This window comes from Pinus tabuliformis, chromosome 7 (genome assembly GCF_031772625.1).
Source record: "Pinus tabuliformis cultivar Carrire ecotype Pingquan chromosome 7, CPIR1, whole genome shotgun sequence".
In the NCBI taxonomy this organism is placed as follows: Eukaryota; Viridiplantae; Streptophyta; class Pinopsida; order Pinales; family Pinaceae; genus Pinus; species Pinus tabuliformis.
Window position 1 is genome coordinate 575,185,378 of NC_142293.1, and position 16,842 is coordinate 575,202,219.

The 16,842-nt window shown below is 36.9% G+C and overlaps 1 protein-coding gene across 1 annotated transcript; it reads left to right on the forward strand.

Moving 5' to 3' along the window:
• The first annotated feature begins 13,833 nt into the window (after positions 1 to 13,833).
• Positions 13,834 to 16,246, forward strand: LOC149248729 (glutathione S-transferase F10-like). Its single transcript, XM_089458536.1, has 3 exons — positions 13,834 to 14,139; positions 15,487 to 15,535; positions 15,647 to 16,246. The coding sequence occupies exons 1-3, from the start codon at positions 13,990 to 13,992 to the stop codon at positions 16,108 to 16,110; spliced, it is 663 nt and encodes a 220-aa protein (XP_089314662.1). The 5' UTR covers positions 13,834 to 13,989; the 3' UTR covers positions 16,111 to 16,246.
• The last annotated feature ends 596 nt before the right edge of the window (positions 16,247 to 16,842 follow it).

Consider the following 16,842-nt stretch of genomic DNA (forward strand, 5'->3'; position numbering starts at 1 on the left):
AATGTTGAAAACGTATTTTATAATTACTACTTTTATGAAACTTTACAAACTGGCCTAGAAAATTAAAAGTTGCAATAATCATAAAATTAAGTGTTTTTGTTACCATGTCTAAAATGGGCAGTCTTCTTTCTTCCTACAATTAATAACAATATGGATGGATGGACACTCCTAACATACTCAAACTAATGTTTCTTAGTATCTTCTTCTATAATTGATGTTAAGTTGCTCTTGTCTAAAGGAACCTATAGATATCAATGGTGAGGCAGTGTGATTCAAATCTACAAACCTGCGATTTTTCTCCTACTTCAAATGTTTAACTCTCTCTTGCAATTATTTTATTATATCTTCTTGCTCTTATAGCTTCTCCTTATTTCTTTATTCCCCTTTCTCCATAAGTATTATTTTCCTCTTATACTTTTGTAGTTGATCCTTCATCCTGGACACATGTTTTCTTGTAGTTTTCAATTCCTTTCATAGTTGTGCTCCCAATCCCTATCCATGTCTCCATTCTCCCCATTGCCTATGCTACAATATTTGAGTGTCATCACAGAGGTGCTCACATGATCTAATAGAGTTACTAAGGTGATCATGGTGATTTCCCATTTTACTTGTTTTAAAGCAACTAAGCTAAATGTTAAACCAAAATTCTTTTATCATATTGAAATGAAAAAAATAGGTAAACCTATCCAATATATCATAAAGCAATTGCCCAAGCTTATATTACTAGCCCAAAAGAGAGTATTCCAAAGATGGCTCAAATTACCCAGAAGGACAACCGACTAGGGACCTTTCAAAAGTAGCTCAATAAAGAAGTAGACTTTCAAACTAAAAGAAATTCCTTGAATTTTGCAAACAAGAAGACTCAAGGATAATTAACAAAGTAACTTGACTCAAAGCTTGAGGGTGGAATGTAGGTTGCAACTAGGCCTAACTTCCTTGTTCCTAAAACCAAACCCCCATGTCCACACAACATTTTCCATGGATCCCTCACATGAAACGCTTCCAAATTGACCTTTCGAATAGAACTAAACCTTCCAACTAGGAAAAAAAAGGAAAATGGTGATTAACATACCTCTCCTCCAAATCCGTAACTGGAAATTCTAGATGCCCATAGAAAGATGAGGAAAAATACCACATACTGTACACCATCTCATCCTAAAGGGGCTAATGAATAATTCCTCCTACAAGTGAGAATGAATAACATGACATGCCTCCATTATGGTCATTTGCAAATGTATGTTTTAATTATGATGCCACTTATCGCGAACTTCCATAATCATCATTTATTAAGAAGGGTGGATGATAAACTTAGGGGATGTTGTGAACTACCTTCCCACAACCCCCCATGTTCGCCCCCACACCTCCGCCCCTGACCCGCTCGCTCCCCCCTTCCATTTTCCATAGAGGGTGAATGATAAACTTAGGGGATGTTGTGAACTACCTTCCCACAACCCCCCACGTGCAACCCCAGCTCCATTTTTCCACATAGGTTGGATGATAAACTTAGGGGATGTTGTGAACTACATTCCCACAACCCCTCACATGCACATCCACACCTCCCACCTCCCCACTCCATTTTTCCACATACACGGAGGCTTTATTGGGGGAGCAATACCATACCATGCGCATTCATAGTGGGGGATATATATTGATGAAAAAATGACATAATATATTGGGCATATAATAGGGGGTAAAGGGTTTTTATATTGGCCAGTATAAAAAATGGAGCTCAAAGTTAATGAAAAATTATAAAGGGGTATAAAAAATGGATACCTATAATATCTAGTGAAAGTAGGGGTTTTTTAAATTGGGAAGGTGTATTGTGTTTGTATTGGTAGGGGGTTGAAAATAATGTGATTTTTAGAGGTATTTACCAATATGTAGTCAAATTAAGAGTACTTTTTAGTATGTCACACGTGATAGGTTAGAGGTTCATTGAGTGAAGCCCCATGTCCACATATAACCTAATTTAGTAAAAAACGTGGATGATAAACTTAGGGAAAATCAAGATATGAAGAAATTTAACTTTCTCAAATCCTTCTACCAATTCCCCAACTACTTAGTTGTTTTATATTTTATCTTAGGATAAAAAATAACACCTCATCCCCACCATTGAATATATGAACCTTAACAATCTTGAAAGTTATTCCATCATTTCCTTTGAGTATTTGGTGAATGCTTAATTCTTATAATTACATATTTGGTTTGCGACAAGAAATATTTTTTTATAGTTAATTGTTATAGATACTTCTTTGAATTGGGACTAGAAATAATCCATAGTTAAATTAACTCTTGTTCCATATGTTGTATTCATTACTCTTATTAGTATTAAGATACTAGTAAGATATTTGTGGGAAGGAATCCTTAATGTTTTATTAATTCAATTAGTTCTAAAATATTCATTGAAAGGATTTGTTTGATGTTTATTAGCTCAATTAGTATTAAGATATTCAAGGAAATGATTCTTTTAATGCTTTATGAGCTCAATATAATCAATATAATGTATGTAATATATAATTAAAATTTTGGATTTATTTATTAATTAAAAAATTATAATAAATATATTTTTTACGATGAAATATCTAGGCAAATTCATCAAAAAAAAGGTTCACATCTTGTCGAATTTTTAGTAAAGCCTAACCAAGAGTGTTGAGGAGAATTGACATCGTGACCTCTCATTAACGAAATACTAATTAACCCTCAAAACTATAATTAAATTATTATTAAAATAGTATATCCATTTTTAAATATAATATTTTTATCATTTTTATTAATAATAATTGGTTAATGAACATTAATAGATGGTTCAAAACATTTATGCTAAAAATTTATATGTGATTATTTCATTTTTTATCAATAATATATTAATTAAAATTAAATATAATTTATTTAATATTAAAAATAAAAATAATCTTAAATTATCTCCATAATCATATTTATAATTACCAATTTATATATATTAATAAATACGAATCTTTAAAATATTAAAAAAACAAAAATAAAGTTGCCATCATTTAAAAAACAAATAATAAAATAAAGTAGATGCCAAAACTTATATCGTGGGACGAATAAACTTTACCGTTAAAAAATAATAAAACAATAAGGTTGATGTGATAAACCTATCATTTTAAAGGTAAACGCATAAAAAAAATGATGAGAAAAATCAAAAGAGAATTAACTAAAGTGGAATGAGAAAAATGAAAAGAACCTTAATTAAATGTGAGTGAAATTTTGATAGAATTATTATTATTATATAAGATATTTATTTTTTATATTTTATTAATTATAATTATTAATTTTAATAATTTTAATTTTAAGGTTAGTTTAAGTGGTTGAATTCACATGGTTAAAGTATTTTTTTAATGGGAAGTTATGAAGTTAATTCTTTTCTACATCTTTGAAATTAAATTTTTCTAATAACCTTATGAGATGTGATTCTTTTATAAATAGATTTACCTCGATTTTTCTTAGAAAAAAATAATAATTTTAAATTTAATTTAAAAAAAAAAAAATTGTGTTAATTTTTTTTAATATTTTAAATAATTAATTTTGAAAACTATATTATATAAAAGTGTTGATATTGGCGGAATTAAAAAAAAAATTAAGTTACTACATAAAATGAATATTATATAAAATATGTATGTTATTTATAATTTTAATAAACAAAATTAAAAATTTTAAAATATAAATTAAATTATGTTTATTATAGATTATATATATTTGTTTGTGGTTTAATTGGAATTATATATATAATTATAGGATAAGAAAGAACTATCGTTTAATATTTTTACAATTAGGGTTATCTTATAAGAATGTAAAGTTTGGTGATGCACTTTTTTTTAAAGAGAAATTTGGAGAATTTATTAATCTTAAAAACAATATAATCTATTTTAGCCTTTTCATAAAGCAAGTCTCTTCCCATTGAGTACATGTCATGGTTAGGCACTTAATATACAAGAATAAGATAAACAATACATACGATAAGAGACTTTAAAATTGCTTTCAACTCCAGTCATAACCATCATCAATTCAAGCAAGGATGGGATCAAGATGACAAACTTTAACTAAATTATTGGGGAATACAACAATATGCTACATAGTGAAACTCAATGTTGGACAATTTCCAAAACATCATGGGATACAAGAATTTGTCATCGTTGTGAAACTAAAGGAATTGAAGACAAAATGCATTTTCTCTTAGACTGCCCGAAGTACACCCAAATCAAAACTCAATTTCAAAATATTTATTATAATATTGACCTTCCTAAAGCCCTCCTAATTTTCAATATATTTGTTATAATATTGACCTTCCTAAAGCCCTCCTAATTCATCAAAACTATAGTAATCTTGGATCGTTTTTCTTAATGATTTTTTAGTACACAAATAAAGTTTTAATGAAATCTAAGTAATCTTTACTTTTTTATAAATATAACAGACCAATTATAATTTCAATGGATAATCATAATTAAAAAAAAAAGAATAATAATACTTTTAGAATAACTTCTTGTTATAATATAAAAATATATGATATAATAAAATTAACATAATTTATTTTTTTTGGTAGGTAAGCACCCATGGGGGATTTGAACCAGTGACCTATCACAAGGAGTGCCTTAACAGTACACCCATTCACCGTCAATCCAAAGCCCCGTGGGTCAAAATTAACATAATTTCTTTTTTGTAAATCAACAGTTTTATATTAATTCATAAAGTACATAGGATACAAAAGGGTCTGCAAGCACAGACAAAAGCCAAAACATCAATGCATGCTCAAAATGACTATAAGCAGCTGAAACTTCATCTACTAAACCCAAGGCTAACCACATAGGGCTGCCTAAAGAGGGGTTTAAAACAGACAAAAAGATCATCACCCTGGGTTGTTGGACAGTAGTACCAAAAGAAAGAAAGAGGGCGAGGAGAACCTCTACAACTACGAGATACCAGGAACAGAGACACCAGGAACATAACATACCAAAACCAAAAGAGAGAACAGAGAAGCCATTACAACTTTAAGATCACATAGTCTGTACTAGGAGCACTTGGGCCAGCTGTTGCAGTCATTTTCTCAGGCTGCGGAATCCTCTGAGGAGTGGGGCGCTTCACCTGACTGGTGTCAGTTGCCTCCTCCGTGACCTCCATCGCAGCCTTGGATTCCTGATGCATGGAGTGCCTGAGGAGACTGATGAGGACACTCAGTTTTTTCGAAAGGACTCTGACTTCCTGAGTCAGGGCACTGAAATTGAACTCCATGGCATCTAGCTTAGCCAAATTCTCTGCAGAAACGAGAGAGATGACCTGGTGAGCTCTTTTGAGGTCTTCAGCTTGCATGCTGAGCGCTTTGGCCAGCATGGTCTTCATCCTCCACATCTCTGCCTGGGTTCGAACAAATTGAGTTGCTCTTGTAGTCGTTGTGCCTGGATCAGATAGCCATTCCACTTCCTTCTCCAGATCTTGCGCATCCAAACGTTCTTCCTCCTCTGTTACCGCAACTTCGAGCTCTTCGATTTTGCATTTTTCTTTCTGGGAAGTTCGGGTTTCATAAGCCTCCTGGGCTTTCTGCAGATCCCGGTTAGCGGAAACATTCCGACTTCCCTCACGCACCATAATGTTATTGCAGGTCACAAAAACACTGAAAATATTAGCAGCACTACGATTGTTAAGAAGTAAGCCGGGAGAGAGCAGTGTTCTGATATTCTGGCTAGAAGCTTTAGTTATAGTTGAGGGTGGGAAGGTCTGGTTTGATATCTCCAACTTCGCTGTCAGATAGGTGTTGTTCCTGCCATAATAACTGCCATTATGATTTCCCAATTCCTGTTCATGATGCGTATCCAAAGCCTTAACTCTGCCACGCTTGAGGCTATTGGTTGAAAGCCATGTGTCCTCCCCTGTGTTTTGCTGACGGCGCCGATCATATTTTTTGTTGATTGTCCTCCTCGTTCGATGCACTTTGTCCTTGTGGATGATTTCCCACTCTTCCTCATGTACTTCATGGGCCTGTCACCCGTTGTTCCTTCGATTGTCTATCATCATTCGCTATTAAGGTGTGATCCATCGTACTTCTGCACCCCTCCTCCCTCTAACGAATGTCTTGTCTCAAGAGATGTAAACACTTATCCCAAAGTATTGTGCATGTGACATCATGCCAACAGATGTCCGGGTAGGTGAAGTGGTGATCGATCCCGTAGTTGGCCAGACAATCAGCCACCGTGTTTGTCGTTATTCTTATTGCTTGCAGGATGATTCCATCAAGGCTTGAGAGGTGCTCAGCTATGAGTTCTGTGACCTTGGCCAACCTCCAATGCTTTGTTACCTTACTTGGTTTTTCCCCCATCTACATTCTCCTTGCTGCATTGATAGCCAACAGAGAATCCCCTTCCACCACTGTAGCTTCTATTTCTAGGCGAATTAGAATTCGTAACCCTTGCTCTAAAGCCACAAATTCCATCTCATTGTTGGTTCCTTCACCCAACGATTGACTAAAAATATGTTGTATTTCCCCTTTGTAATCCCGAAGGACACCTCCAATACCTGCCGAACTAGGATTTCCACGGGAAGCCCCGTCAAAGTTGAGTTTGTGAAAGCCTGTTGGTGGTGGTGACCAGACATTCATGGAGGGGCCTTGTTGTTGTCGCGGTTCAGAAGAGACAATGATGGATCCTATCTCAATTCCAAATGCCTGCAGAATTTGTAAGTCAATGACTGAGAAATCCTTGTTCTGTTTTGCTTTCCCTCTGGTAAGAGTCGTTTCCCTCATGTTTTGCAGAATGGTGGCTTTAATAAACTCTATGGTTTTAGCTTCATTTTGAAACACTCTTCTGTTTCGTTCTTTCCATACCGTCCACACTATAAACCCCGGGATTAATTTCCATAATGTATTGACCGTTTGGGTTTTGGAAAAATTACTGCGCCAATTCCCTATGCTTTCCTGTATTGAGTTTCTATCCCTGTCCGTTCTCTTAAATATTGCTTCCATCCATTTCCATAGGCTTTCTATCCATTTACAAGTATTGAGGAGGTGATTCATGGATTCCTCCTCAATTTCACACAGGGGGCAGCGTGAGGGGCCTATGAACCCTTTTTTCTAAAGGTTCTCCTAGGTAAGAGTTCTTCGGTGCATCAAGAGCCAAAGGAAAGTTTTAATCTTCAGCCAAAGTTCAGCATCCCAAACTTTACTATACCAATTGACTTTTTCCTTTTGTTCATTTTCTTCGATATAGACTCTTGCTTCTTTGAGGGAGAAATTACCCCCCTCGAGCTTGCCCCAACGTAGTTGATCTGCATCACGAGCATTCCTTATTTTCCTTTTGGCCAGCTCTATCTGCAGTGCTCTTATAATGTTGTCTTCCTCTTCCGACTGCTTTGTGTCATTGAAGATCCACTGCTTCCATGCTTGATTATTATCGTTAGGTTTCCAGTAATGATTCACTGTTGTCCTCCCTAGCTCCTGGTTTCTTCTCTGAATGGTTAGGAGATCAGGGCTTTCGAGCTTAGGTAATTTCTGCCAAGCATCTTCCCAGAACAGGGCAGTCTGTCCATCTCAGACTTCCCAAAAACTCTGTTCCTAAATTATGCTCCGATTAGTTCTTGCAAGGTTCCAGATTGGAGAACCATCTAGGGGTTCTTGCATCCTGATCAAATTCTGTAGGCTATAGTGATTAGCATACTTTGCTTTCTAATGTTTGGCCCAAGGTACGTTCAGTTCCTTTACCCATCTCCACCATAACTTGGCTCCACATGCTCGGTTGACGGTGTAGGGGTCCTGAAGATTTAACCCACCCAGGTGTTTGGGTTGGCAGATTTTATCCCATGCCATTAAAGACCACTTCTGTTTCACTGAGTTACCCAACCAAAGAAAAGCTTTCTGGATGAGACGGATTTTCTGAAGCACACCTTTAGGTGTCAGGAGAATAGAAAGCATGAAATGAGGAATAGCCTGGAGGACGGATTTGGTGAGGACTAGGCGGCCTGCAAAGTTGAGGGCTCTAATGGTGACACCATTTCTCCAGATTGGCGATCATTTTTTCCTAATGAATTTTTTGCCAGGGTTTATCAGTCAGCGAAATCCCTAGGTATCTTGAAGGGAGGTTACACCTCTTGAAACCGAGGATAGTAGATAGATTTTTCTGGATTGCTAAGTGCGTATTAAAAAATAAAATGGAAGATCTAGCTAGATTAAGTTCCATACCTGAGGCTAGGCTGAAGCGATTGAGAATGCTTTTGAAACCAAGAGCTTCTTTGACAGAGGGCGTGCCATGCAGCATTATGTCATCGACAAACTGTTGATGTGTTGTTGCGGGGCTTGTGGGTAGGGGTTGAGTCCCTAAATTATGCCATCCTCTTTTGCTCTTCTGATAAGTTGGCTAAGACCTTCCATTAGAATTAGAAACAGAAAGGGGGACAAGGGATCCCCTTGTCGTATGCCTCGAGAGGGTGTAAACTGGGTTGTGGGAGCTCCGTTAACCAGAATGGAGAATCTGGTAGACTTAATCAAGGCTAGGATCCATATTATCCACTGCTTCGCAAAGCCAAAGGCATCCAAAATAGCCTCCAAATAGTTCCAGCTGACTTTATCATAAGCCTTCAATAGGTCCAACTGCATTACCATGCTCTCTTTTTTCTGAGTTTGGAGAGTATGAATCATCTCTTGAGCTAGCAATATGTTGTCCATAATCTGTCTCCCTTCTACATAACTAGATTGTTCTTCCGAAATGATACCTGGAAGAATTGGTTTTAGTCTATTAGCTATGACTTTAGATATGATCTTGTACAAAACATTGCATAATGCAATTGGTCGAAACTTTGACAAAGTGTTTGCTTCCTCCTCCTTTGGAATAAGGGCTATGAATGTAGAGTTGAGGGATTTTAGGATGGAAGAGGAGCGCCGGGAATCCTCCACCACTTCCCATACCTCTGTTTTGATTGTTTCCCAACAGGCTTTGTAAAAGTCAATGGTGAAACCATCCGGTTCTGGCGCCTTATCATTTGGCATATCTTTCACTGCTTCTTCCACTTCTTCCAAGGTGATTGCTCGATTTAAAGCCTTGTTTTGATCCTCTGTGATGAGCTTGGGAATAGAAGTCAATAGGTCCCTAATAGCTTCCTCTCTGTCAATATTAGGTTCCAGAGCAATTTGGCTGAAATGATTTATGAGAAGGCTCGAGATTTCATGATGAGTTTGCACCGAGATTCCCTAATCATCCTTTATTCTTAATATTTTATCAGCACTTCTGTGATCAATGGCAGATCTGTGAAAAAATTTAGTGTTCTTTTCACCTTCCTTAAGCCATTGAATTCAAGATCTTTTCTTCCATAGAGTTTCCTCCTGTTGGTATCTGATCTGCCAGTCCCGCATGATTTTTTGTTCTATATTCATTGTTTCTTGATTAATATTTCCTTGGATCCATTCCTTGTGAATTTGTTCCAATTGCTCCTCTAGCTTCTTTTTTTCTTTAAATATGTTGTCAAAGACTTCTTGATTCCAGTATTTTAACTTGGTTTTGATATGTTTAAGTTTAGCTTGGAGAATGTACATTTTAGTACCTCTTATACCTAACTGTTCACTCCACCATTGTTTTATTTTCGATGTGAACTCTGGATGACTAAGCCAAAACTTTTCAAATCTAAAGGGCTTATTCCTTGGTGTGCCTAGTATGGCCGCATTCATTATTATGGGCCAGTGGTCCGACCCTCCACTTGGTAGTATGTCTGAATCCACAGTAATCCCTTCTAGAAGAATGGTTTCTGTCACTAAGAACCTGTCCAGTCTAGAGGCGATTTGCCTATCACCCCCTCTTTTATTGTTCCATGTGAAAGCTCCACTCTTGGGGAAGATGTCTACCAGCTTGGCTGATTTAATAAAGTCTTTGAAAGCTTCAGTATCCCTGTTGAGCGTTCTGATGCCTCCTTTTTTTTTTTTCTGTGAGCGAAGTGATCATATTAAAATCACCTCCAAAAATGGCTTTTGCTTGGGGATATCTCTGTTGCAAGTTGGATAGAGCTCTGAGCCATAGCAATTTTTCCTCTAGTTTCTGAGGGCCATAGACATTTGTGCAGAGATAGGTGGCTGGATTCCCTACCATTTAGACTTCTATTGATATATGAGATCTGGCAGCTTTAGAGGATATAAGCTGGAGAACCTGAGGATTCCAAAAAATGGCCAGGCCCCCTTCCCATCCACTGCTTGCTGTTTCTAGGTATTCCATTCGTTTACCCAATTTTTTACTGATGTTTTCCATTGTTTTGTTGGAGCATTTAGTTTCTTGCAAAAGAATTATATCTGGTTGTTCCTTTTTTTATTTTTTTTCTTTAATAATCGTTGCTTCTTTAGGCTATTTAGCCCTCTAGCATTCCATGAAAGTACTATCATAATCAACAAATTTTAGGGGGTGAGTGTGAACGCCTCAAGGGCTTTCATCTTACCTGAGTTTAGGAGCATCTGACCAAGTTCTTGTAATGCTTCATTGTTTGTCCTTCTTCCTCGTTTTTTCCGGTGCTTTGAGTTGGTGGCGGTTTGATGCAGTCCCTGAGCTCTTACTTCCCAAGCTCCTTCTTTGCAAATCCAGTTCTACTTGTTGTCTTGCTATGAATAAGTTGTTGATTCTGTTCACCTCCTCTTTCGATATGTGTTCCATGCCTTTCTTTTTCCAATTTTCTACCATGTTTGGTAGATCCATACCTTCTTGTTCAAGAATGTCACTGAGTTCCATATCCTCTAGTCCTATTTCGCTAGTCATCATCTCTGAGTCTTCTTCTAATCCTTCTGTTGGTCCCTGAGCATTTGGGATATTGTTTATTGGATTAGAAATGGGTTCTTTTGTTCCTGGTGTGGTTGTGGTCTGGCTTTCTCGCAATGTCTCGTGCTCTGGATTGTTGTCCTCTGAATCCATCTCTAATTCCAACACCTCAAAAGCATTTCTTATGCTTCTGAAGGAGGTACTTGCTTTATTTTGTCGTCTTTTGTTTGCTCTTTGTCTAGCATGAGGTCGAACAAAAGCCTCCTTATTCTTATCTCCTCTGTTATCCTTCGGTTTCTCCGTCGTTCTGTTCATTGGGCATTCTCTGATCAAATGTCCATGTTCATGAAATTTCCTACAGCGGAATGGGATCTGTTCATAGTCTATAGCTTGAAAATACACTTCATCTCTGTATTCCAACCATAGGCCCTCATGAAGAGCTCCCGAAACATCCATTTCAACACAGATCCTCGCACAGGAGGTGTATCTTTTCTGTAATGTTGCCTTTGAAGCTTTGATGAAGGTTCCTAACTTATTGCCTATCTGTTCAAGTGCTGCATGTCCCTAGTAGTCAATCGGTAGAGAAAACAAGCGAATCCAGACCGGTACCTATTTGAAGGTTTCCTGTTCTGGTGCGAAGTTGGGTTTCCATGGTCTCATGTAAAGACCTATTGAGGCAAAGAAATACGGGCCTCCATCAAAGATTCGATCCTTGTCATCCAGATTGGTAAAAACCACTATGAAGAATCCTTTGGCTCCTAAGTGGAGTCTAACATCCCCTTTGGGTTTCCATTGCTGCTTTATCCACATGCACAGGGCTCGTTCTGTTGGCCAAAAACCCATAAACTTGCAGATCACTGCATGTTCTACCATGTGGTCTCGGTACACCTATAGTTCTGGGTCAGAGATTATTACCCGTAGGGTTTCAGTTGCTTTGGGCTTGCACGGTCCCTGGGTGTCTTTCTTTTTGGCTCCCATCGTCGTTCCTTCCTGTCCTGCCTTGCCTTGGTTTAGATCCTCCTTATCTCTTGAACATTCATCCTCAAGCTTGTTTTCTTGTGAAATCTGTCATAGGGACGGGTTTTTCCTGTCTCTGTTCGCAGTACTATTGCTGCCAATGATTTCTTTTTGTTTCTGGGTATCTTTGCCCTCACTATTTAGCTTTCCTTTGTTGGTCGGATTCTCCTTTCCTGACTTCTCAGAGCCTGATATTTGCACCCCGTCCAGTGCAATTTTATCCTTGTGCATCATTACCTGTTTATAAGATGGGGTCCCGTTGGACCCCGCGTTTTTCATCTGTAGGGTCAGAACCTGCCCTCTTCTGCGAAGCTCTGCCGCTCTGGCACTGTCCTCCTCCAGAGTTGGTACTATGGCTACAGCTTGAACAGGTCTTCTTCAAACCCTAGCTGCCATTGTTTCCATCTCGCTAGATAAAACTTTAGTTGAACCTATAGACATTGGATGATAATGGTAATCCTAAAATTAACATAATTTAAAAAACATTTACTTTAATAAATTTTTATTTTATTTTATTTATTTTTTAAAAATTAATATACTTATAATAATAATTTTGAAATCCCCAATGGGAGTGAGATGTAAGAGGACAGAGGTGGTGACAAGTAGGATTATTGTCACCACAAGCAATGTTTATGGAAAACATCACTTACAAACCCATAGTTGTAAATAACTTGTGCTATTACACATGCATTCAAGATTGATGAACTTTAATGCAATACATTACTCCCTAATATGGGAGGGTTATGTTTCCATGTGGCTCATTTGTTGTGTATTGACATCAACTCTCTAGAGTTTGAAACTCGTGATGGCAATGCTCGTAGACTGGATTTTTCCTAGTTCCGCCATTGATTTCCTCTATACTTAGCCTCCCTTTATGGCCTTCTTGATTTTTGATCTTTGCTCATTCCTTCCATTCTCTTTGTTGTATAATGAATGGTATCCCAACTCAGGTGGCAAAGTAACAATTCTTTTGTTATGCACTTGTGATTTCAAGTTTTTTTTCTTGGTTGAACTCCCTTGGCCTCTCAACTTCCTAGTCTCTCGAACTTTCATTTTTCTTCCTTCCCACCACAATAATCACTACACAAAAACCCAAGTGTAGAAGGCGTGGAGGGGGTTGAGGCTCTCAAGGTGACACAAGGGCTCAATTTCGTCTTGAATCCTTGCCACATCTTTATCATAGCCATATTCCACCAATTGTGTAGCAAGAGCTCAACGGCATGGGGGACGTCAAACAAGAGCGACAACATCACTCAAATTTGGATATGTTGAAGGAGCTTACCTTCTGGGTGTCAAACATTAGGAATATGCATAGTAGGTAGAACCAATACCTTTATATGATAGACTTGCACTGGCAACTCAAGTCACCCCTAGGCAAGGTCCTTCTCAAGCACCATACTACGATAGACAAGATTCCGATAATGTTTGAGGGAATTCGGCTAGAATTCGCTGACATTGAAGGAAGGCTTACCCGCATAAAAGAAGTTGGTTATACGGTCCGACTCTTGAAACCACCAAAAAAAATACAATGAAGCCAATCAAAATAAAAAGCTTGCTTTCCTCTTCACTTTTCATGTTTAAATTTCCTATAAATTTTCATGTTTAAATTTCCTATAAAATTTTATGTTCTATCTTAAATCAATTTTTAAGAAATATTTTGATTACACCAGGATCCACCAAACACTAGCTAAAACATAAAAGCTATAATTTAATATGCTTTATTATAGCTTTAAAATTACATTAATCTAATGGAATGCTGTTATGTAATTGGCCTCGCCTGGTTTCCGAAGTGTTACTAATAATAAACACCTACACCAATCATAAATGATGTAATTTCACCGTATATTAATGAAGCATTACTTTACCAAAAAAATAATTTAGAAAATTAATCTATTTAGTGAGAGTCAACCACATTTCCTACAGGGCATTAAATCGTGGTCCCTATAATATATTGGTAGAGTTTAATTTTCAACTTTATTTTAATGTTCAACAACCCTCGTGGATGCATCAGCCCCAACAAGATTGACCCACTCCTCAAAAAAAAAAAAAAATGGGGTCTGTAAACCAAAAGAAAAGAAGGGAACCACCTTAAAGTTTATCCCTGAATAACACTCTTAAAGGGAATTGGATAAATTAAAAGGCATAGACGAAGGGATAGAATGAGATCATAAATAGAAGGCACAGAACAAAACTGCATCTGCCGGTAACAGTTATCCACTGCGTCGCCTGGGACGAAGCAATGGCTGCGGTGAAGCTATACGGCCCTCTAGCCTCTACTGCCACATCCAGGGCTCTCGCATGCCTCCTGGAGAAGCAGGTAGAATACCAACTCATCCCCGTTGATCTCAAGAAAGGTGAACAAAAGAAGCCTGGGTTTCTGGCAATGCAGGTAACCACTATTCTCTTTTCTTGACTGAGATTGTGCAATGGAGGTTTCAATATCTTTATTTATAATGTTAAGGTTTTGATATGTAGAAACACTACATTGATAAAGAATTTGTTCAAAGTTTCAATACTTCTCAGGGTTTGGTCCGGAGAAGGATTTGAGCAGTGTTAATAACTCTCTTAGCTTATCACTGTGAAGGTCTTAATACTCAGTTTACAGGAATTTGTTCAGCAGGATTTTTTTTTTTGGGGGGAATTAGGCTTGATTTTAGGCCAGGGCCAGCTCCAATGTTGGATTAACCTTGGATACTTTAACAGAATATCTTTATTTATAATGTTAAGGTTTTGATACGTAGAAACACCCCATTGATAAAGAATTGTTTCAAAGTTACAATACTTCTTAGAGATTGGTCCGGAGAAGGATTTGAGCAGAGTGTTAATAACTCTCTTAGCTTATCACTGTGAAGGTCTTAATACTCAGTTTACAGGAATTTGTTCACAAGGATATTTTGTTTTGGAATTAGGTTTGATTTTAGGCCGGGGCTAGCTTCAATGTTAAATTATGCTTGAATGCCTTTTGGATGGTTTAACTGAATATCTTTATTTATAATGTTAAAGTTTTGAAATGTAGAAACATTACATTGATAAAGGATTTGTTCAAAGTTTCAATACTTCTCAGGGTTTGGTCTGGAGAAGGATTTCAGCAGAGTGTTCATAACTCTCTTAGCTTATCACTGCGAAGGTCTTGATACTCAGTTTACATGAATTTGTTCAAATTTAAGCTAGGGCAGGATATGTTTTTTTGGAATTAGACTTGATCTTAAGCAGAGGTTAGCTTCAATGTTGGATTAAGTTTGGATACCTTAATAACTCTCTTAGCTTATCACTGTGAAAGTCTTAATACTCAGTATACATGAATTTGTTCAAATTTAGGCTCGAGCAGGATATTTTTTTGGGACTAGACTTGACCTTAAGCAGGGGCCAGCTCCAATATTGGATTAAGCTTGGATTCCCCTTGAATAAATAGTTTAATTCCCCAAATACTTCCCATAAAATTTAAACCAGTAACCTAGAAAAAACTAAACTCCGTATAAACTAATTCATATAAAGAATTCATCTGCCCTTTATAGATATTTATAACTATATTACTATCCCATTCGCATTAAACTTAAATTAACATTTTTTAAAACTTTTAACAACCCAATCATTCACCATTCATCCAAAACGCAAAACCCGGTATGCTCTTGTGAAACAATACCATGAAAGGTTTATCTTATAGCGTCTCAGAATATCTTTTACTGTGAATCTTTATAACCATAATATTTAATGAAATGGGTTCTCGTTTATGCAGCCCTTCGGGCAGGTACCTGTGCTCCAGGACGGCGCTCTGACTCTTTTTGGTTTGTACCCATACATATCACATAATTGCTGAAACTGCATCTAGAAACTTATGGCAATTTGTTAGAGATTCATCTTTTACTTATCCATTTTTTGCTTTATGGTTAATGCAGAATCGAGGGCCATCGTCCGGTACATTGCAGAGAAGTACGCGGCACAGGGGACCATTGGGCTGTTAGGTAAGAGTTTGGCAGAGAGAGCTGTGATTGAGCAGTGGATGGAGGTGGAAAGCCAGACTTATAATCCTCCCAGTTCCTTTCTAGTATTTCAACTGGCATTCGCTCCGTTGTGGGGCATTCCTCAGAACCAGACAGAAATTGCGAAGAACGAGAAGAAGTTCTCCAACGTTCTGGACGTGTACGAGAAGAGATTGTCTGAGAGTAAGTATTTGGCAGGGGATGAATTCAGCATAGCAGATCTGTCGCATCTTCCGAATACTGAGTACATTGTGAAGGCCACAGGCAAGGCGGAGCTCATCACTTCTCGAAAGTATGTGAATGCGTGGTGGGAGAACATTTCTTCCCGAGACTCGTGGAAGAAAATACGCGAAATGAGTGAAGCAGGCAGCAAGAAATGAACGGATCAGGTTCTGCCATTTGTGTGGTCTGTAATAAAACACATATTGGTGTAAGGCTGAAAATATGTAGGCCAGTACTTCTCTGCAATTGAGATTGTGTTCGAACTTTCTGAATAATTGAATACGCATTTAGATTGAAGGTTGTGATATTTGGAGATATCCAAGGATTTTGGTTTAAGTTGATACTACGTGTGATGCAATCACTGGTACATTAAATTAGCAAAATGAAATTGTATTCACCCACAATGGGGTTTACATTAGATTAGCAAAAGGGAATTGTGTTCACCTAGGGTTTACGGAAGAGTGGTTGCATATTCATAATTTTATAAAAGTTTTAAGGGATTATTATAGATTTACACTGATTTATTAAGATTCAAGAGCTTAAATCTTATTATATGCTGCAGCCAAAAAAAATTTAAATGCAAAATTTAAAAAAATATGTATGAAGAAATTTAAAAAAATTTTAGTGTTTGATAAATAGGTTTTTTTGTTTCTCTGGACCATGTGATATTTTCATTGTTTAAATTATATTTTTGAATAATATATTATTATTAATGTTTTATATTAAAAATTGAATGAGTTATAGATTTTCCTCTTATTAAGCACTAATTAAATTAACTTATCTTCAATTAACTTTTCCTTTTTGAGCATTGAAACATTTTACTAAGGTAAATATTAACACACATATATACACACATTATATATATATATATATATATATATATATCCAAA

Excerpts from the sequence above, each read along its gene's own strand:
- LOC149248729 (XM_089458536.1), top strand. The coding sequence starts at position 13,990 with ATGGCTGCGGTGAAGCTATACGGCCCTCTAGCCTCTACTGCCACATCC. Across the intron at positions 14,140-15,486 it reads CTGGGTTTCTGGCAATGCAG|CCCTTCGGGCAGGTACCTGT; the intron begins GTAACCACTATT and ends TCGTTTATGCAG. Across the intron at positions 15,536-15,646 it reads CGGCGCTCTGACTCTTTTTG|AATCGAGGGCCATCGTCCGG; the intron begins GTTTGTACCCAT and ends TGGTTAATGCAG.